Raw genomic sequence first — 24277 nt, 5'->3', positions numbered from 1 at the left:
GGGGAAGTTGAATATTTCTGTACGCCTCGTTGGAATTTAGGTAACGCTGTCAGGCCCGTACCTAATTCAGTGCGTTGCGTACTAAAATACCCACCTTCTCACCATTATAGGGTTTGTTGAACGTCCGTATTACCCAAATACGTGTCAAATTACTGACACTACAAAATAAATACACAATACGAATTGCCAGAGAATTGCCGGTACGAACAATTTTTTTTTCAATTTCTGTTACCCTTGCCCCTCTCACCTGCAAACAAAGACTTGCCGTAAGTAAACTCGCCTAATCTAAGCCCAAGTCCTGATTTATATTAGGCGAGTTTACTTGCGGCAATTTTTATTGTTCTCTTTTGAACTTGCTCCATGCGTCTATACAAGGCAATTCGGTTTCCAAAATATTTTTTTATTTGTTGTTTTTTTTCACATTTAAATATATATAAAATGTCAACAAATACGAAATACACAAAACGAATTGCCAGAAAATTGTCGGTACGAGCAATTTTTTTTTTCATTTCTATACCCCTTGCCCCTTTCTCCTACAAACAAAGACTTGCTGCAAGTAAACTCGCCTAATCTAAATTGGTCCCAATTTTATTTCAGGGGTACAGAAATGGAAAAAAAATTGCTCGTAAAGGCAATTGTCTGGCAATTCGTTTTGTGTATTTTGTTTGTAGTGTTGTCAAAATTAAAATTATGAAAAAATTGGAATCATATGAGACTACCTTGTGCAATTATGCCATGACGGCTAAGATGTACTAAATGTTAAATTGAAGTACCCAAAAACTCCTAATACGTGAATAATTTCCGAGAAGTCCATAGAGTTACTTCGGGTAATGTGGACTATGCGTTTAATGTGGACCACCCCCATATCTAAAACCAGTAAGGAAAGTAGTAAAGTCGGACGGGGCCGACTATATGATACCCTTCACCACTATATTAAACAGGACTATTATCATGAAATTGTATGAAATAAAATATGTGATATTTATCTACATGTGAAACGACCTAGATCTATCCATAAACTATCATTCTATCTATCTATCATTCCATGGTATAATAATAGAAGGTAACAGCAAGTGTTGTTGTACAAAAAACGATACAACAACCACATGGAAATTTGTTGTTGTAAGTTCTACTAGTGTCAACTCATTTGACAGAAAAATGTAAACAAACAAACAAATTATCATCAAAATAAAAATTGAAAAACATGAATGAAAATCTATCAAATTTATATTTCTATCCTACAATTGAGCCATTGCCATATATATGTGTAACACATATGAAAATGCTGGGAATAGCGAGTTATTCCTTGAAGAAAGATTTGCTTCCTCAAACTTTCCCAGCAGGCAGATTGAGTAAATTGAATACAGCTGCACATTTAATAAAGAACAATTTCAAATTGTATGCGTTCCCAATTTTCCTGTTGGGTGATTTTTAAAAACATAATTTGTCAAATTCATATTGACACTAGTATTACGTTGGAATCAAATCAGCTGGGATTTGCTGTTACCTTTTATGATTGTACCATGCTATCATTCGTTTGTTACAATGGAACAAAAGTATGTAAATCGACTTCAAACAAATATCTAAAGGTCATCTGTTGGGCTAGGTCTGTACTTCTAGAAAAACCAACTACGTTATTCTATAATCAATTTTGTACGTTGTGCAAAATTTGATGTCAATCTAACAAATATGAGGAGTTTTATGCACAATTTACTTATATATGGATTCTATATCCAAATATGAACCGATTTCAACGAAACTTGTCACAGGTTAGGCTATACTGATTTCAGTACATTTAGTTCTTATCAACCATATATTGGTTCCTTGGTGCGTCAATTACTTAAAATCAATCTATAATATAAGGGAGCTACATCTAAATCTCAACCGATTTTCACTAAACATGGCACACATTATTCTGGATTAAATTCAAAACGCTATGCAACGTAGGAACTTGGTACATTATTTAGATTAAATCGGACGAAAATATATATGTCGAAATCTGAATCGATTTTCACGAAACTCAGCACACATCATTCCAGCATCAATTCAGTAAGTTATGCCAAATTTCGTGCAAATCGAAAGATATATGGGACTTTGGTGCACCATTTACATGAAATCGGACGAAACTATATATGGGAGCTATATCTAAATCTGGACCGATTTTCACGAAACATATCAGACATCATTCTAGGCTCAATTCAGTACGTTATACCAAATTTCGTGAAAATCTGAAGATATACAGGGACTTTGGTGCAGCATTTACATGAAATCGGACGAAATTATATATGGGAGCTATATCTAAATCTATACCGATTTTCTCGAAACTTGTCAGACATAATTCTAGGCTCAATTCAGTACGTTATGTCAAATTTCGTGCCATTCGAAAGATATATAGGGATTTTGGTGCACCATTTACATGAAATCGGACGAAACTATATATGGGAACTATACCTAAATCTAGACCGATTTTCACGAAATTTGGCAGTCATCACTCTAGGCCCAATTCAGTACGTTATACCAAATTTCGTGCAAATCGAGAGATATATAGGGACTTTGGTACACTATTTACAGTAAATCGGACGAAACTATATATAGGAGCTATATCTAAATCTGGACCGATTTTCACAAAATTTGGTAGACATCACTCTAGGCCCCATTCAGTACGTTATGTCAAATTTCGTGCAAATCGAAAGATATATAGGGACTTTGGTGCACAATTTACATGAAATCGGACGAAAATATATATGGTAGCTATATCTAAATCTGGACCGATTTTCACGAAATTTTGCAGACATCACTTTAGGCTCAATTCTGTACGTTATGCAAAATTTCGTGCATATCGAAATATATATAGGGACTTTGGTGCACCATTTACATGAAATCGGGCGAAACTATATATGTGAGCTATATCTAAATCTAGACCGATTTTCACGAAACTTGGCAGACATCACTTTAGGCTCAATTCAGTACGTTATGCAAAATTTCGTGCCTATCAAAATATATATAGGGACTTTGGTACACCATTTACATGAAATCGGACGAAACTATATATGGGAGCTATATCTAAATCTGGACCGATTTTCACGAAACTTGGCAGACATCACTCTAGGCCCAATCCAGTACGTTGTACCAAATTTCGTCCAAATCGAAAGATATATATGGACTTTGGTACACCATTTACATTAAATCGGACGAAAATATATATGGGAGCTATATCTAAATCTGAACCGATTTTTCCCAATTTCAATAGGGTTCGTCCTTGGGCCAAACAAATGAGCTGTGCCAAATTTCATCCAATTCGGATCATAAATGCGACCTGTACTTTGCTCACAAAAATACATGGACAGACAGACAGACGGACGGACGGACATGCTTAAATCGACTTAGAAAGTGATTCTATGCATATTCTCAAAAGGAACCATGGGTCTATCTCGTTTCCTTTTGCCTGTTACAAACATATGCACAAAGACATAATACCCTGTACCACAGTGTGGTGAAGGGTATAAAAATTACCCCGATATCAAACATGGTTTTGAATAAATAATTACAATGTTGTAAATCTAGTTAAGCTCTGATTGTAAATGTGTGATTTGAACATTTTTAGCACAAAATGTGGTTTTCCTGTTTTCTTTAACAAAAATATTGGTTTGTTCCAATACTATTTTAATAGTAAATTTAGTAAAAGGGAAACAAATCATTTTATAAACATTTTACCATAGTGGGGAAGTTGAATATTTCTATACGCCTCGTTGGAATTTAGGTAACGTAGTTAGTAGTAGTTAGTAGGCCCGTACCTAATTCAGTGCGTTGCGTACTAAAATACCCACCTTCTCACCTTTATAGGGTTTGTTGAACGTCCGTATTACCCAAATACGCAAGGACCATATTTGCTTGTGTGTCAATTGAAAATAGCGAAAAATGGATGAAAATATTTTCTTAATTAACCGAAAAATGTTTACATTTATAGATAAACTAAATTTTCAATGACTGGAATTCTATTTTCAAAAAACAAAAAATCCAAAATACGCATTGTCAATATTGAACATTTTCAACTTTATATTTTGATACGCAATGCGTATTTGGGTAACATTCATTGAAATACATGTATTTATTTTTTAAGGTGAATAAATCGTACGCATACTTAAGAAATTAGGTACGACCCTCAATGATAAACATAGCTTACAGGGTGGTGAATTCATGCCTTAGACTTCTCTTGTTGTCAACTTTTTAACCGCGACATACCAACCAGAACAGGATAAACTCAAAATATTTTTCACAAAAACGTTATATTTTGCATGTATATTTTGGTACGAATAAATATATTTTTGTTCATTTATTCCTCAAGCAATTGATTTTTACAGTCAATGAAAGCTTCAGCTGAGCTTGCCGGCTATGAATAAACCTTGGGACTTGTGTTTGGGGTTTTATCTTGAAAAAAATTAAATGTTGTTTCCAATCCCATTTTTTAGCACTAAATTTCAAATTATCTTTTAGAATGTATAGCACTAGAACGCCGAAGGCGGTAATTTTGACCGCTTTCCAATTTCAAGTACAAAAGCAACTGTGCATTTAATGACACTTTTTTTAAAATTTGGTGAATTTTTTATAATAAACGTAATTCTATGAGGTACAAAAAGTCACCAAATTTAAAAAAAAGTGTCATTAAATGTACAGTTGCTTTTGTACTTGAAATTGGAAAGCGGTCAAAATGACCGACTTCGGCTTTCTAGTGTTAAATAATAAATCTTATACATAATTCTATTCAATAAAAACGAAATTTACTACTCCGGCAGCGCTTATACAGCCCTATACCATTTCAGAGCCTCCTTCGTGCTTTACTGTCGGAATTGTGTGCTTAGGGTCAACGGATTTATACGCCCTGCGTCATACCTTACTTGGTCCATCCGACGTAAACACGTTAAATTTTTTCACCATTTCCACGCCAAAGCTATTATGTAAGTCAATTGTTTCATGTCAGAGTTGCACGTCTTTATGAATGTTTGCTACCTTCATTAACCCTTAGTGGCCCATTGTTGCCCACAGGCAACAAAAGGTTTAGAGCTTTAATATGTATCTATATTTAATATGGATCTAGTAGATATATATTATTTGGATTTTATATGCCAAGACCTGATTATGGACGACACATATCAAAAGAAAAATCAAAGAAATTCAAAATTTTGGTAAAGTTACATGGTATAATAATAGAAGGTAACAGCAAGTGTTGTTGTACAAGAAACGATACAACAACCACATGGAAATTTGTTTTTGTAAGTTGTACTAGTGTCAACATCATTTGACAGAAAAATGTAAACAATCAAATAAATTATATTTATTTTGAAAATGAAATATTTTCGAATCCTCAAAATAAAATTTGAAACACATGAATGAAAATCTATCAAATTTATATTTCTGTCGCTTCCACATCCTTCCTATAATTGAGCTATTGCCACTTATATGTGTAACACATATGAAAATGCAGGGAATTGCGAGTTATTCAATGAAGAAAGATTAGGTTCCTCAAACTTTCCCAGCAGGCAGATTGAGTAAATTAAATACGGGAGCATATTTAAAGAAGAACAATTTCAAATTGTATGCGTTCCCAATTTTCCCGTTGGGTGATTTTTAAAAACATAATTTGTCAACTTCATATTGACACTAGTATTACGTTGGAATCAAATCAGCTGGGATTTGCTGTTACCTTTTATAATTGTACCATGGTAAAGTTATGAGCTTTTCAATATAGAGAAGAGGGTAAATTTGTGTACAGTACTAATTTGAGTATACAGTCCAAATTATTTAAATCGCTTCGTGTTCAAATTGTATGAATTCTGCCATCAGAATTATTTTCGATTCTTGTAAAAATGAATATAGAGAATAATTTAAAATGATTTTTCTGTCGATTTTGCATTTGGTTTTCTTGATATTAGGCTTTAATTTTCCCGAAAGAATGTACTGTGTCTCCCGAATGCAAGGATGTAGCGATGTCAAATTTTGTGCATATCCTATTTAGGATAGTTGTATTAAATCTGTGAACAGAAATTTGTTCTAAGAATTCGGGGCTCAAAGGGTTAAAGAAATTTCCGTTAAGTACTAAAAGTTATAATAAAGCTATTAGAGCATTATTATAAAGTTAATCACTTTAATAAATATTATAATATTTAATATTTACTTAACGGTAAGTGATGTATAAAAAGTTAATATGTTTTGTATGTTGTTCTTTTTTAGATATCTATACTTCTATAGGTTTTTATTAACTGATAATAAGTGTTCCTAAGAGAGAACGCTATTGGGATTTTAATTTAATTGTTAATATTTAATTTATGTACTTTTTCCATGTTGTTTTCTTGTACCAATACAAAATGGGCTAGAAAGATGGGTAAATTGTCTTTAAAAATAAATAATAATAACAGATTTCAAACATAAAAATTCCTTCTTTTCGTTTTCAAATTTACCTATTTTATTTACCTATTAGGGGGTTTTTCGGTGCAACTCTGAAAAACCAAAATTACTCACTTTTCGTCTCATATATTGAATATTTTTTTCTTGCTGGTTTTCGGTTTGTTGCAAATTCGATTCTCTGTTTTGTGCCTATTTAGTATTTCCGCTATTTTCCGTTGAAATGTTCCTAATTTAGCATGGCGAAGAACTAAATTTCTCTCGGCAATAGTTGTGTGACCTTCCATGGTATCAAATTCTTACGATGGCTATCCAAATATGCAAACTCACGCGTAAAGTGTAAAAATGTCTGATGCAATGTTTAACTTGATATTCCATGAGAAGATTGACTTTTAACCATTATTAGGTTTTAAATAAAACCGGTTATACTTCTGTGATGTTAAAATTGTTTTTGTGCAACAATAATTTTTTAACCCTTTGAGCCCCGAATTTTTTTCCGCAAACTTAGAACAAATTTCTGTTCACAGATTTAATGCAACTATCCTAAATAGAATATGCACAAAATTTGACATCGATATATCCTTGCATTCGGGAGATACAGTACATTCTTTCGGAAAAAATAAAGTCCAATATCAAGAAAACCAAATGCAAAATTGTCAGAAAAATCATTTTAAATTATTCTCTATATTCAATTTTACAAGAATCAAAAATAATTCTGAGGGTAGAATTTGTACAATTTGAATACGAAGCGATTTAAATAATTTGGACTGTATACACAAATTAGTACTGTACACAAATTTACCCTCTTCTCTAAAACATTTTGTTGCCTGTGGGCAACATTGGGCCACAAAGGGTTAAGAAGAATTTATATAAATATTGGCTATTTTCGTATAATGAAAAACCCAAGTGCATACTTTTGACTGTGACTCACTGTATTTTGGATAAACTACGCATAATATTCACGTTTCGCGGTTTCTCAAATATATTTATAAAGGATTGTATGTGTGTAAAAACAATTCCAAGAAAATGTCATTATATACGCGAAATTGTCAGAATATGATTTTGCAGATTTTCCTACATTCAAAGTACCTACATACGCCGTTTTGTTGCGCGAATCTGAACATGACTGGGATCATTAGATTCGGTACGTAAAAAACTAAAATCAGGTGGGTTTCAAAATCTCCTAAATGGGACATGTAAGTTTTAAGCACGTAATGTTCGTCTTGGGTCTTCCTCCAATTCTCTGCATTGATGTAAGCAATTACATACCTTAAAATGGAGATGCTCCTACAAATAATCTAACAAAATCTAGACTTTAACGTCACTCCCTCTTTTATTTTCAGTTTCATTATTCCTACTTTCTAAAATATACGCAAAATAAAACTCACAACAATCAGCTGTTCCACACCCTTTTAAGAATACTATACTTAGCAAAGCCATGAAACTTAGCAAGACATGAAACTAACAGTTTTTAATAATTTTAGTTTTTAATAATTTTAGTTTTTAATAATTTTAGTTTTTAATAATTTTTTGTAGAGTAAATGTGAATCTTGTTGTAAACTAAACTTCTATGTATTTTGTTGTTGTTGTAGATTCGCAAGATTAAAAAGATATCCTGAGTCTACAATGCCAATTATAATCATTTGTGAATTCCGTTCTTCCAAATTGATAGGGTCTGATTGGTACTGTCCCAGTCATCTCTTCGCGACTAACTACAAATTTTCAAAATATAGAATTAAAGACTATTCTAGAAAGATATTCTGAACAATATCATCAATCCTTTAGCAATAAATTTTGCATATATTTTTAACAATAAATGGATTTTTTATTTTACAGACATTTTGTGTTCAACAAAAAATCATGTTAGTCACTGAACATGAGTGGTTATGATAGACAGTAGCCAATCGTATCTAATGATATACTCAGTGTGACCAGAGTAATACATTCTTCAAGTAAGCAAAGAAAACCACACACAATTTAAAAATGGGGGAGAACGTTCAGTGTCCAGTATGCACATTATACCTGCATGCAGGTATGAATCTCTCAGATCATTTAGAGACACATCCAAAGGAGCAGGTGATAAGAGCATTAGTACAAATGACCATATCTGGCGGTGGAGGAGGAGGTACAGCAGCATTAGCATCCATGTTGAAGGGTACAAGTAGCAGTGCTGAGTCGAAGAAGGTGCCAACAGAACAGGAAGATAAATCTTTAACATCGACTGAGAAAATTAATGATTCGAATATAATAAGCACCAGTAACAGCTGCAACGCAAGTATAAGCAGTTCCGCAAGCATTTGTTCGCTTTCCAACCAAAGTAGCAGCACAAGCCAGAATTCAAACAACGTTTTAAATTTTTCGAATGCACACATCACAGAAAATAGTAGAAATGATTCCATGGCTCCTTCTAAACCAGGTTTGAAATTAGAAGATTTATCAGCCGTGAGTAAAGAACAAATTGCAAAGGAAAGTGTTAATGAAGTGTACGTTCAAACACATCGGTCATATACAAACTCGAATGAGATTACAACAAACACCGATCCAAATTTCGGTATATTTGGGAATCATCGTTTTCAAAACCAACAGCGTTCTGCAGGGAGTCAGCAACATCAGCAAATGCCGCCTCCACCAGCTCCCCATGGACAACACGCAGATATTTCACGCACAATTTTACCACCGCCTCCACCTATACCTCAGACAATGTCATCCCAGTCAATACAATCAGGATTTCAAACAATACAGACGCAGCAGTTGACGAATTCTCAACAACATCATAATTCCCACGCTCGGCAAACACATATTTATGCTGCACATCATCAGCCCCCACCTCAGCATCAACAAGATATGAAAGTCATTTATGCCTCAGGTCTACCACCTCCACCACCCCTGCAGGTAAGATTTCCTTTTTCATTCTGCTTTTTTTCTTCTAAAATATATTTTAATTTTTTTCCAGCTTTTCAATAACTATCAACCACCATCGCAATTGCAACACCATCATCAGAAACCCCCACCGGCCTATGGAACAGCCATTAGTCAAATCAGATCTCAGAATAAGCACCAATTAAGTGGTCAGTTTGCTGGACAACATCAACACACGTCTATTACCGCATATACGGATACAATTCTGCATCAGCAGCATAATTTACATCAGCAGCAGGCATCTTCACACCAACAACATATTAGAATGCATGGCAACGTACCGCCTCCACCTCCGCCAATGGCCACAAAGCATTTGTTTTCAAAAACAAATGACATTCCACCGACAACATCTTCAGCTATATCGTCTCAAAATACATCAAGACAAACTAGTAATGCCCAACAGCAACATCAACAAGGAAAATATTTTTTAGCCTCGCATCAGCAACATCAGAACCAAGAACAAATTATTTTAACTGAAGAAAATCCAAATCAGTATAACAATTCTACTACGGCTAACGACAAACAAAATAAAACGGTCAAAGCTTCTACAATGACTTCTACTGCCTCGTCTGTACAAATTGCTCATTCTGTACAGACCCATGTGGGCATCTCACCATCGGTAGCATCTGCATCAATGGCTGCTGTTGCAGCTTCAACATTAAGTCGTCCTACAAATTCTCCATTCGCGGCATTATTAGCTGCTGCATCGCCTTCCACGTCATCATCTGTATTAAGATATGCGGAATCTCCAGTGGCCCATTACCTAGAAAGGGATAACGGTGATTTTATTGTCCAGGAAACACCAAAGCATATTGTTGAATGTGTTGAAAAAGATAACGGCGAGTTTTCAGTAATTGAACGCATATACCAATCTCCACCTAGTGTTTTACACATTCACGACGATGCCGATGACGACGAAGATGATGACAAAGCAGAGAGTTCTGTAAATGGAAATAATGCGAATAGCTGTAATAATAATGAAGTTAATCAAGAAGAATCGAAAGAAGACGTCAATACAAAGGCGTGTCCGAAGAAAAAAGTCACGTCTTCTCAAATGACGAAGAACGACAACAACCTACAAACAATAAATTCTAATAAAATTTCAATTGATAATAAGTCGGAAAGTAGGAAATCGAAGAGCGAAAACTCAACGTCATCGGATAATGAGGTTGAAGATTTTGTTAGTATTTCGAGCGACAGCGACGAGGAGGAATTTATTTCACACGAAAAAAATGGACAATCGAACAAAAATACCACCGAGAAGACAAAGATAAATGAACAAGCACCGCCGCCAATTCCATCAACTTCAGCATCTGCGTCGCGTGCCCAACATTCTCCAGTTAATTCCGAAACACATTCGGTTTCGGCAACCTCTAGTTCTAATACATCAAGTAATTCGGCAGTACACCAAAATAGTAACACCACACGCAAAAAATCATCAAAAAATACTATTACCGTTTTGAGCGACGTTCAGCTAAACTTGAATGAGTATTTAGATTTGGTTGGTAATATTATCGCTTCAAGCAAGGTCGCAGCACAGCGCAGAACTTTCACAGCCATTGCACCCATACCGTTAGTGAAAATTGAAAAAGAGGAGCCGATGGACGAATATGCCTCGACGACAGCTGATACTGTAGAACAACACCCACTACCACCTACACCATTGAAGGCCAACAAACAAGAGACTGAAGATTTAACTGATAATCCTAGCTGTAGTAGTACAAGTAGTAAATGCAATAATATAAGCTTAGACGATCAAACAGTACTGGAAAAGGATGAAAAGAAGCCTCAGGTTTTAGAAAATGTTCCAGATAATAAATTAAAATCATCATCATTAATACAAAACTCCAGTCAAGTTACCAGTGTTATACGTATGGCAACAACTAGTCTACAAAATCCTCAGCAAACGAAACACAATTCACAAGAGACCACGAATAGATCTAATGAAAATATTTCAGATTGTAATACAAATATAACCGAGGCGGAAGATTTATCTCAACATCAGAGGAATGCACCTACAAGTGGACAGAATAAAAATAATTCATTAGGACTAAACGGATTGGGACGCAAGGGGCCAAAAAAGCTTGTCATTAAACCAAAATCCTCAAAGCCCTCATCCGCTGAATCGAACATGGACGATCAACAACCATCGACTTCTGCCAAAGCTCTAGAAGAATATAATAAAATAATGATGCGTACTCAAGAAAAATCCGTCAGCGAGACTGAAGTTCAGGTGAAGAACGAACCCATAGCTTCGATAGCTTTTGAATATAATCAGTGTCAACAACAAACTGGTTATAGCAGTATTTTGGAACAACAACTTACTTCTAAAGAGCCAATTATGTTGTGCAAACCGGAGAAGCCGTGCATTCAAGAAACGAGTGTTTCGACAGCTATAACCGATATGAAAGTTGAAAATAACGTAAACGAGGACGCCCGAGTTCTTTATGATTTTGCAACATCCAAAAAGGCGCTGACAACTGCAAATACGCAAACATTTCCATCATCGTCTTCGCTCTTTTCGAAGAATCAGAGGATAAACGAGGTGAACGCTGCAAAAAATGTTGATTCTGATGGTAAAAACTTGCATTCGGCAGCTGTGACTCAGCCGGCACACTCATCGCACGTCGAAACTATTGGCAAAATCGAAGAAAATAATAAAACTTCCACGTCTACTTCTCACCACTCTCACCCGTCTAGCGAAAATAATGATTGTTCTGAAATATTTCCAGATTTTCCTTTTAACTATCTCTGTAACAACAATAATAACAGCCACGTTTCAAATGATCAAACAGGGGACGTAAAGAATTCAACACAGCAAATGTGTGCAATGTACTACAACTCTACTGGGAGCAACCATACGGCAAGTTCATCAATGGTATTAGATGATTCATCTTCCAGCAAAAATTATTCAGATTACAACCAACAGCAGACAGCTGCAACAACGAATCAAAGTCAATGGTACCATAATTACCAAACGACTGCAGAAGCAGGACCCTCATCAAACCAACCAAATGTACATATACCTGTTGCTGAATGCAATGCAGCAACAAATGCAAATGAAGTTGGAAAATACTTGGACCTGGACGAATGTAAGCGTGAACGAACTGCTGAGGCCGTTGCAGGAAGTTCTACGGGTAGTGAAAAAGCAATTGTACCACCTCCGCCTCCCCCATCATCGTCAACATCTTGCTCGTTCACGGAAAATAGCATGGCTGGTATCTGCTCGACTGCAGGCACCCTAAATATACGTACTGATGAAAAAATGCCCGCTAAAGGCGAGATTTCCGAGCAGGAAAGCAATTGTGACATTGATAATTCTTGGAGCCAACCGGTAAGTTTTTAAAGTATTTCAGCCAAACATTTCATCTTACTTAAATTTTTTTAAACATGTTTTCCACAGATTTACGGAGACATTTCAGCACGATTCTTTAAAACCACTTTTCCCGGAATTTTTCAACAGGATAATGGCTGGAACCACGAAGAATACTTTACTGTTCAAGATTTAAGCGCCTCCACGACTTCTCAAACGGACAGAACAAAAAGGTGTTTAATCCTTCATTTGGTTTGCATTATACTTAGTAACATGTTTCTATCTACGTATTTCATTTAAATTCTAGTTTTGATTTCCGTCTACCTACGGATGATAGTGCAGTCGTGGCTGGGAACTGTGCGAGTAGCGGATTAACCATGTTCTCTCAAAATTCCAATGATAATTGCAATATGGATGTTATGCCCTCGACATCAGCCAAAGTGAGAAAACGCAGAAAACGTAATTCTCAAGATGGAAAAACTTTGACAACTGGTTCAAGACGATTACAGCCAACGTCAACCATCACTTCGCAACAACTTATGGAAGGACATGTGGAAATGCAGCCCATGGATTATAATATTCCACAAGAGCCTTTACCCAGTACATCCTCAGCGCTCTTGGCTGGACCATCGACCGCTGAGGCACTCGAAGCAACACCTTCTTCGAATGGATCACAACAACAGCAGAGAATTCGTACTAAAATATATGAGTGCGGCCACTGTAATGCCAAATATTCAAAACTTAAAGACCGAAATGCTCATTTAGTGGACGCTCACAATTATGTACGTCAAAACAGACGACTTGTGTGTTTAACTAATGGAGTAGCCGTACCTATGGCAGATCCTGTTTCCATTGCTACCACAAGTAGAGGAACCAATGTGATGGCAGTAGCATCAGGTATAAATTCAGATGGCGATTTTAAGCAAGGCATCATAAAAATCGAAAATGAAAATATCCAACGCGACGCTGGTGCTTATGAACATATCACTGCTGATTTGAGTGCAAAAACTGAATATGTTGAGGACGATAAGAATAATTTGTCTTTGGTACCAGTAAACCATTGTCAAACATTGTCAGTAACAACACCCTCCAATAAATTAACGACACTCTATCGAATGTTGGTTACATACAACATGACCACTCTCAAGCAAAGTCAAAGAATGTCCGAGTTTGATGAAACTCTTATTAAATCCTCCATATTCTTTTGCTATGTTTGTCGTGAAAATTTCAACTCTGTAAAGTTATATGATGCTCATTTAACTGAACATCCAGCCGAGTGTTTTACCTGTGGAAAAAAATTCCAAAGATGGAAAAACTTCTCACTGCACTTGAAACGACACCTTGGATGGAAAGAATTCGGCTGTACTGTTTGTGATAAAAAGTTCGTGGTGCGCAGCGCCTTGGTCGAGCATATGCGAATGCACTCTGGTCTATCGCCATTAAAATGTAAAATCTGTGGTAAGTTCAAAATCACAATTTTGTTGAAGGATTAGTATAATGTATGTGTACATCCTCAGGATGTGTGGGATAGTAGGCCCATATCTTGAAATGTACTTCGTCTGATTGCATATCCCTTAAGATGAAAGAAATAATAGAGTAACTTCGGGTAATGTGGACCACCATTTTCTTTTTTTGATATTGTGTGCGTAACAACGGTAAGAAATAAAAACAAATTGTTTTCACAACATGGTAGATTTGTTGGCTAAATATATTCCAGGTCAAATATTATATATTTGTCTATAAAAATGTTATGGGTTCATGTTTTGGAATAGCCCCAATTTAAGGGTACCGCCCGAATGTGCTGTATTTTGAATGTCCTTGCTTCATTATCCAACCGAAGCACCTACAATTTCGCATATCGAGTTTTCAGAGGATAGAATACCTCCTCGCATATTAAATGCCCCCACGTTCCGAACTCGTTCTCATGAAAAGGTCACATTGAATATTTTTATTTAAATATAATTATCGGCTTCAAAAATTACGTATATTTTTGTTAAAGAAACCCAGAAAACCACATATCTTCTTTATATTCGAGAAAAACTAAGGGTGATCCCAACGAGAAAAACTAAGGGTGACGCTCTCTATCATTATTCCGTTTTTCTTCTAACACAGTCTCAATCTTCATGTGTAATAAGTAAACACATGAAGATTGAGACTGTGTCACACCCGTTACATTTGCATGTCACACCCGTTACTAATTAATATATTTATATCAAACAAAATAATAGTGGAAAAGATTTAGAATAATGTATATAATAAACAGGATACTATCCACAATCCACGAAAAATATACTTTGTTAACGGACCATACAAAAAGTTTGCAGTATGCAATACACAAAGCTGCGGTTCAAGATTTAATGAAAACTTAAGGTCACACCCGTTACGTTGATATTCGAGCCATATCTTTTTTACTTAAAATATTATTAAATTTCCTTTTATGTTGGTCTGTAACAACTAAATATATCTATTTAAATCACTCTTTGTGAATTGATATTATAAATTAAATATCCCAAAATAATGAAAATAGTCAGTAACAATGTCACACCCGTTCCGTTGGAATCACCCATTTATTATTTCATATAATCTACTTGAATAAAACCAAAGTTGTTGTTGTTGTAGCAGCCCTATTGCTTTTACACAATGGGTTGAGGTGACAGTCGTTGGCCGAGTAAGACTCGGGTCGTTTCGGGTTGGTAGACCCCTCTGTCGTGGAAAGGATAACATCAAAGTGGTTTATTGTGTTATACAGTCAGCCCAGTCCGGCATTGATCCTTTCTTTACTGGCATTCTAGTTTGGGTTTTCTGCTCGAAAGTTTTTATTGGAAAGCATCGATCGAAGCAATGGGATGTCGAATACTCACGGTCTATTATGTTGCCAACATTACCTAACTTAGCGTATAGTATGTGTGCTAACCAGTGTTGCAATTTAGCACTTTTAGTGCTACATTTAGCACTTTTGAAACTCGTTTAGCACCAAAAAAATTGATCCTAGCACCTAGCACCTTTTTTAGCACTTTTATTTTTTTCTGGAATTAGTTGAAATTTTGGGTATTATTTCGATTTCACATTGACGGATTAAAATGTCCTTATGTTTCACGCTATGATTTTAATTTTCCAATGTAAAAAAGTGCCAGTACATTAGTAAATAAGTATTAAAGTTCGGGCGGTAAGAAGTGTTTTTACCCTGAACCATGTGTATTAATTTTGTCTCAAAAAATGGTCGGGTACTTCATATGCTTACTATAGCATCGCCTGATATTAAGTTGTTTATTAGGTAAAATGAAAATTAAGAGCAATGTAAAAATCATGTACCTAAATCAGAGAGGAGAAAGGAGTTATTTATTCATCGGGAATCCCGAATGCCAAATTATAGCAATTTCAGAGTACAGAAAATGGGTCGCGTCCCACGTTATAATGGTGTTATGTCAAAAGATGGACCTACACTTCGTCGGAAAAGCTTCTAATTCTTAAAGGACACAAATAGGATAGAACCTTTATATGGGGGATATGTCCAAACGTAGACCTATGTAGAAAATTGTCCGCATAAATATATCCTACCCTACGAGAAAACAGATAATGCGTCTAAAACCTTCCACATAAAGAAGGTAGAGCAGTACTTTAATATCTGTACTATGTGCCTTAACAATTTTCTGCATATATGCCATTCTCCGAAACCCCATAAAAACTGATAAAAAGTCAAATTATAGTCAATTTAATGAAAAACTTGCTCGACGACCCCAAATGCCGTTCTCTAATTATCACATCGATAATTACACTGTGCGACACGAAAATTTTTCAATGGTTCTAATGTACCAAATATGTTTAGTTGGAGTCCCTGGACCACGAAAATACCTTTGGTTTTTCTGGGTCACTTCGAAAATTTATTTTATAACGGTAAATATAGAGAAAAACGTGGTTTCATGGATTTTCAATTTAAAACTCGAATAACTTGTTTACTTTTTAACAGATTTATATTATTCTTTTTTTCTTTCGAAGAGTACAATTTTTCCTTTCAAACAAGATATATACTTTGTAAATCGGTTGAGGATTGGCTGAGTTACAGCGGTTGAAATGTGAAAAAATACGTATAAAATGACAAAATTTACCTTTCTTCGGGCTGTACGATGAAATTATGATATCAAGCCATATAAGTTTTATTCTATTACGGGGAAGAAAATTAAATTAGCTTTCGAAAATGATAAAAATCAAAAAAATCGGTTAAAAAATGTATGACTTATACACATTTTTGTATTGATTCTATGCATATTCTCTAAAGGAACTATGGGTCTATCTCGTTTCCCTTTGCCTGTTGCAAACATAACGGTTTGTAACAGGAAACGATACAGACCCATATTTCCTTTAGAGAATATGCATAGATTCAATACAAAAATGTGTATAAGTCATCCATTTTTTAACCGATTTTTCTGATTTTTATCATCTTCGAAAGCTAATTTAATTTTCTTCCCCGAAATACAATAATACTTATATGGCTTGATGCCATAATTTCATCGTACAGCCCGAAGAAAAGTAAATTTTGTCATTTTATACGTATTTTTTCACATTTCAACCGCTGCAACTCAGCCAATCCTCAACCGATTTACCAAGTATATATCTTGTTTGAAAGGAAAAATTGTACTCTTCGAAAGAAAAAAAAGAACAATATAAATCTGTTAAAAAGTAAATAAGTTATTCGAGTTTTAAATTGAAAATCCATGAAACCACGTTTTTCTCTATATTTACCGTTATAAAATAAATTTTCAAAGTGACCCAGAAAAACCAAAGGTATTTTCGTGGTCCAGAGACTCCAAATAAACAGAATTGGTACATTAGAACCCCTGAAAAAAAAATGTTTGTTATTTTGTAGCACAGTGTTATTGGTAGGGACATTTTACCTAATGAGAATACAAAATATCAAATTAAGGGGACCACTATTAAACAAACAAAATCTAGCATTTTTTATCAACAAAGTTTTGGCAACACTGGTGCTAACCCACTCGCATCTGTGGTCAATTCTGACGTATTATATATATTTCTTCATTATAGAACAACTTTGTGAAATTAAATCTAAATTGTGATCATAAAATAAATAATAATTGGGATGTGCCCGTACTGCAAGAATCTACTAGTTTTTACTATTTTTCATTTGTCAACGTAGTAAAAAGTAGCAAGTTCTTACGGGATATATGTATGTATGTATGTTTAAAACATTACTACAAATTATATCGTATATTTGAATTTTATTCTGGTTTTTTGATTTGTTTCTATTATTTACAGGTAAACACTTCAAACGGTACTCTAATCTTACTCAGCATCGTAAACGGCACACAAAACAGGTAGTACGTCGAAAGGAATACGTATGTTACTGTGGTGAGGTTTTACCCTCAAAAGCTCGATTCTTGTGGCACAAGGAAACACACGATTCGAAACCGAAATGTTGTCCCCATTGCTGCGACCGTTTTGTACACGTGAATTCGCTCAGACGTCATATTCGTCTCGCACATTCAGATAAATTCGATTACACTGAGCCCATGGAATGTCCCATTTGTAAACAAATTTTCGCCAAAGCATCCATGAAGGCTCACATGGCTACCCATTCAACTGAGACCCAATATGATTGTGCGATTTGCAATAAATCATTTTCCACCAAATGGAATTTAAAAATTCATTCGTGGGTGCACGCTAATCGTACCGCCAAACCGTTTAAGTGTGAACACTGCCCCAAAGCATTTGTGCGCGAAGTTGACTTCAAAAACCACATGAACTCACACAAACAGATCAAACCATATACCTGTGAAGTTTGCGGGTGCAAATTTATACGCAAGTACAATTATATGCGTCACAGGCGAGAACACCATGGGAATAAAAAGTACACCTGTGATTTGTGCAAGAAATCTTTCCATCGTCACTACTACCTAATAGAACACAGACGAATACACACTGGAGAAAGGCCATTCCAATGTACAATTTGTGGCAAAAGTTCCACGACAAAAACAAATCACAACAAACATTTAAAAATACACCATTCGCGAGATCCTTTTACGGTAGAAGTCTAAACATATATTGTGTGTGCAGCATAAGTATTTTTTTTAATCATTCGCCGGATTTGAATGTGGGATAAATTATATTTAGATCTAATGTACGATATTGCGTATCTGTCCGATGGATGCCGTGGTTGTTTTATCGTAGTATGTGTATGTTAGTTGAGTTCTGATTGTATATGGCTAGTAGAATATTATACAACTTCATGTATTAATTATAAATTAGCAAACATCCACCATAAATATAAAGAGTTAATTTCTTTTTTTACATAGTCACCTGATGGTTGCATACATTTTCGACAGTTAAAATGATGAAAAATATGTGTTGAATAAAATTCGGATGTGTTGGTAAGGAATATTATATCGTTAGTAGTTTCTGCCATTAGATTCCCAATAATATACATACTTACGAAATTTCCTACTACTTTCAAAATTATTTTAAAAAGTTCTTTTGAATACATCTGGCATTCGACCTATATGTATAAAGAGACATTCCATCATATTCGAAACTTTGTATATTTACGAACTATATTAATCACCGTGTGTACCAACCGCACAATAAGCTTTGACGAAACCTTGCATATGTTGCTACTGATGATGTGCCAACATATTTCCAACATGTCACTACTCTTCATTTTCGTTTTAAAACAACACATGAGAAGAAAGCGTGAGACAGGATGTTGTCGGTATGTGGTCGATGGACGCTGAATTTACTATGAAACAACATTTATATTTTTGTCCTAATGTAAGTGCAATACTTGTAATTTAATAAATAGAATTTCACGAAGATATATTTATGTTTGAACTTCAAAATAATATTTTAGTAAATTTCTTTTTAGTAAAATTAACTTCGTTGAAAAAGTAAGTTATAAGTTTCTTTAGTTTCTAAAATATGCATACAATAAGTATTTTATTTTATACTTAGCTGTAATTTGTTATTGCGTTGATTGCAATTCAACATTTTCATTTTATCTTATTCCCTTTGAGTTTCTTTGGTTTTATCATTTGAAAGCTATCGTTATATTAAAAAATATTATAATTAACAAGACAAAATTTAATTAGTTTAATTGATGAGCTAGCATAGAAATTACGATATAAAACTATTTAAAAGATTACAAGAAAAGTGGATTATAAATATTACCAATTATAATAATACAAAACTAGAATTTATAAAAAAAGTGGACGAATGTATGATTAAAAGCATTCAATTGAATTACAATTTCTATTATTTAATCATCAATTTACCAAGAACTTTTGAATATGGAATAACATAAATCTAATTCAATTATAATTACAATCAATTCATTAAACTAATAAAAGTAACAATCTTTCAAATTTAAACGTACATGAGATGTGTTTTTTTTGATTGTGTTAAAGGGTCTCTATTTGTTGATGTTTTGTCTGTTGGCGGAAGATCATTGTTGTGATTTTAAGATTTTTCTTCTCTCTCGACTTGATGTGCCCAAATAACTTTATTCTGATTTATAATATTACAAAACTGAAGAAAAAATAAAAAAAATATTTTCTATCTTGCATTTTATGACCGGTATCACACAAACACACTACATGTGGTGTGTTAGCGTGATACCGACGAGAGGGAATACAAAACAAAAAACAAAATTAACGCCCATGTGACATGTTCCGAGAGTTTTTGAATTCCCATACTTTTTTAAATCCCCATGTTGTGAAAAATGGTGTGCTCAATTTCGAGCGAAAGTGCGGCTCGAAAACATAGCTGTGTTCAATATGTTACGAAATGTGTTTAATAAAAAAAATATGTTTCATTGGAATTTGCAATTTGTTTAACAACAAAATTAAGAAAAAAAATATGGCTGCTGGCTTATTAATTGTCCTGGTTTCTACCAGAAAAACTCTAATGATACTGGAACGTGTTAAAATAAGCATTTATGGATATTTTGAGAGAAGTTGGTCCTTTTATACACAAGGGTACCATTCCCGAAAGCCTGCAGTTAGCAGCTACCTTAAGATTTCTGGCTGTTGGTGGGTTTCAGAGGGTAGTGGCAAATGATTTAAACATAGGTGTTGATCGCAGAACAATGTGTAAAATATTGTGGAGAGTAATGAAAATCCTGGAAGACAAAAGTGTGTGCAAGCTGACAAAGTGTGTGCAAGCTGTGGACAGCTGCAGACCAGGATCCAGGCATGATGCTTTTATTTGGCATACGAGTGCAGGTAGGCAGAAGAGGAAATGGTATGCAAAATAGTTGGCTTCTAGGAGACAGTGGTTACGCCTTAGAAACATTTTTGATGACGCCCTATAAACAAGTGGAGCATGGATCTTGTCAACATCGATATAATAAAGGGCACACATCTGCAAGAAACATTATTAAAAGGACTATTGGAAATCTTAAAAGTAGATTTTTTATAGATTCTATTTTTATTTTGATCATATGGTGGTTGAGTTGCCAAATTGATCTCAAAAATGTTACGCGCTGTTTTTGATAAAATGAGCCCTTTTTTATTTTCTTTAATTTTACTATAAAACTAATGTAAGTATTGTATTTTTTAAATAAATATTGTAAAAACACGTTAAATATTACTTCAGAGTTCTTTTTTAATGGGTACGTGCTCAGAAAAACACGTACGATCTCATTTCGTTTTCAATCCACAAGGCTATATGTGCTCGAATTATATTCCCAATATTTTTTGGGAATTCGGAATGGAGCACACCAAATTTGGGAAAATGTTTCACATTCGAGCAAACTCGAAATGCAGCACATGGGCGTAAAAAAAGAGTTTTGTGTAAGAACATATTTTCAATGCTTTATTTGTAAAGTGGGTGATTTTAAATTAATACGCGTGTGATTATCAAAAGCGAGATAACAAGTGAAGTAGCGTAAATAAAGTCGTGATCAACATCGACGGCTGTAGATCTGGAAAGTCCCCTATGCATACGAACTTAGTAAAAGTGCCTTCTAGGAGAGAGCGTAACATCCGAGCAGTAGTTGACTCCTAGAAGAAATGTAGAGAAGATTTCACTTTGTCTTTTTGGTTATGCCATTTTATTTAATCATATACATCACTTACATGTTAGGATAAATAGCTAAACCTTATATTAATCTATAAATAAACATGTTTAATGTGTAGTAGCCTACTTTAAATCTTAACATAATAGTGCAACAGCGTGCTGTGTACACAACTTCCTTACTTAAATATACATAAAAATCATCTTTAAAACTATGCCCCGAAAAATAGATTTATTAAAAAAGGGCGATGAAAGACTTAACCTAGCTTAGAAATACCATAGAACTACCTTAAAACTATGATATGTACAATTTTGATGGGGAGAAAACTTAAGCTAGGGCCACATGGAGAATCAGCGACCACCAAGCCTTGGCCTCTCCTTCCTCCGCGCAGATGCGCTTAAAGGTGGTCCCAAATGCTCTAATCGAGGATAACGCTGTACGGCAGACGGTCCTTCGTAGTGTGGGTATGGTGCTTATACCCACGTTGCTCCAGCATGACTTTCACTTTGTCGAAAGCCTCCAAATTCCGCACCCTCACGGAGATGACTCCCTTACGGACAATCGTAAGGGTGAACTCCCTGGAGTCGATGGTAGACCGCAGCATCGCCGTCATCTCCATCACTCCAACGTCGTAGGTGGTGATGGGCGGCAGTGCCGAGCTGCCCACTCTACCGCCGTTCGCCTGGCCAGATGCAAGTCCAGCCATTGTCCCACTCGCCGGGGCCGCCTTCTTCCCCGGTCCTTTCCCTCCAGTAGCATTCGCAGCAGGCTTCGCTCCGGCCTTCGCTGCAGTCGATATAGACGGGACCTTAGCAACCGTCTTCGCCGCCGCAGATGTTGAAGGACCGTCCGACACTTCCACCTCCATCGACGAGTCCAAGTCACAAGCTGCATATACAGCCGCCCTCAGATTCGCCGCTTCCAACTGCGCCATTAAGCGCGCATTGCTTTCCGTCAGGGACACCACCTTGTCCTCGAGCATGTCGATGGTCCCATTTAGGTTCTTTACCGTGTTGACTAACCTGAATATTTGGAAGTTGTTGGCCTCCTCACATCCGCAGGTAACATTCCTCCTCTTGCGGTTTTCGTTCAACCGCTCGCTGCTGCTTGCGTAACTATCGTCGTCTGATGAGCTACACGACGAATCCTCCTCTTGTGTGTGCCTCCCAGGTAGCTGGCCTTCCATGGGAGGTTTTTCCACTTCACTTTTTTATTCACTTAAACACTTTTCATTTTTCCGCTTAGGTATATTCACGTTGACGGTCAGAACACAACTGATAAGTGGAGGAGATTCCCCCATTGACTCAATTTATGTAAATAATAGGTATGCTACGGAAGGGGTAAACACCATATCGAACATATTCATTGTTGGAAACAATGTATCGAACAAAAACATTGTCGCCGACCTGTCATGCAAAATGCGTTAGACTAAATTCGCGACTTATCCTAGGTTAGTAGTTGCATTGTGAATTAAAAGCAACGATAGGTGTAGTTGTTTAGTTTTCTTGAGCACTTTTTAGTGTAATTTAATATAAGACTGCGTAATTTTCAGTAACTATTTTTGACAAAAGAAAACAGTAATTGTTGGATGATCTATTATACCACGAGTTAGCTAATTTGAATATGTTGTAGTTCTTAGTTTGGGCCATTCAAGTAAATATTATTAGTTAGTAAATGTATTGATTAGATATCGAGGAGGTGCGACTATTATATTTTTCCGAGGAATGACAACCATAAACTGAACTGAGTTTATTTTCTCAAGGAACACGAATAATTTTGGAGAATGAAATACATATGTGATACGTAAGCTAATTTAATTTCCATTCTGAATTGTAGTCGCTTGAACGAATTCTTCAAGAATATTAATAAATTGACAAAAAAGTAGGAATATAAATGGTTGACGTTCAAAGTATGATAGCATCGAAGACTGGGAGTTTTAGGGAGGAGTGATACTGATCTAGTAACAAAAATCTATGTAAACAAGAATGAAAAAATCTATCTTAAAGTCTAAAAAAATAAATGGATTTTGACCGGACGAAATGACGATGATTCCGACGATGAAGGATTCTTCAATTTGTTCAAACAAGGTGAAGTACCCGAAGTCGGAGTAGTGTTGTGTGCCGAGATTCATTACCAAAATCCAAGCGGTGAGCATTGGCTAAACAAAGATTGTCAGGCGAGAAAGAACAATGAACAATGTTTGAACAATTAAAAACGTGTCGATAAGAGCGCGAACGGGGCACGAAGCCCATAAATGAAAAATTTTGACCATGCGGACTTTGAAAAACAACGACAATTTCAAAAAGACTGAATCGAACAGCTCAGAAATTTGTGTGCATATGGGGCGAAATATGGGATAGAGGATTAATTCCATATATGTAGCGTACATCTCGGTTCAACGACAGCTGCACCAAATTCAAGTGACATGGTGTCGTATCTGAGATCTCAAAGCTATATAGAATCGAAGGGAGGACAAGAGCCCTTACCGCTCTCTGACAAAAAGTGGAAAGATAAATTATTTCGCACAACATGGCCTAGCCAACGTAGTCGCTGCAGCTCGATACGTCTGACTATGTCGATCTCAGAGAACATATGGTATAGCTCATGGTTCACTCGAATGC

General features: G+C 35.5%; 1 protein-coding gene across 1 annotated transcript; it reads left to right on the top strand.

The window, feature by feature from the left end:
- The first annotated feature begins 8369 nt into the window (after positions 1-8369).
- On the top strand, positions 8370-18684 carry LOC133325044 (uncharacterized). The gene is made up of 6 exons (XM_061533872.1): positions 8370-9291; positions 9353-10357; positions 10436-12652; positions 12722-12864; positions 12939-14089; positions 17906-18684. Exons 1-6 carry the CDS (start codon positions 8383-8385, stop codon positions 18682-18684), a joined length of 6204 nt encoding a protein of 2067 aa, XP_061389856.1. The 5' UTR covers positions 8370-8382.
- The last annotated feature ends 5593 nt before the right edge of the window (positions 18685-24277 follow it).

This window comes from Musca vetustissima, unplaced genomic scaffold (genome assembly GCF_032173495.1).
Source record: "Musca vetustissima isolate MV318-11 ecotype Yass unplaced genomic scaffold, APGP_CSIRO_Mvet_v1 utg38984, whole genome shotgun sequence".
NCBI classification, from domain to species: domain Eukaryota; kingdom Metazoa; phylum Arthropoda; class Insecta; order Diptera; family Muscidae; genus Musca; species Musca vetustissima.
This window is presented reverse-complemented; position numbering and strand designations above follow the sequence as displayed.

Excerpts from the sequence above, each read along its gene's own strand:
- LOC133325044 (XM_061533872.1), top strand. The coding sequence starts at position 8,383 with ATGGGGGAGAACGTTCAGTGTCCAGTATGCACATTATACCTGCATGCA. Across the intron at positions 10,358-10,435 it reads AGGCGTGTCCGAAGAAAAAA|TCGGAAAGTAGGAAATCGAA; the intron begins GTCACGTCTTCT and ends ATTGATAATAAG. Across the intron at positions 12,865-12,938 it reads CAAACGGACAGAACAAAAAG|TTTTGATTTCCGTCTACCTA; the intron begins GTGTTTAATCCT and ends TTTAAATTCTAG.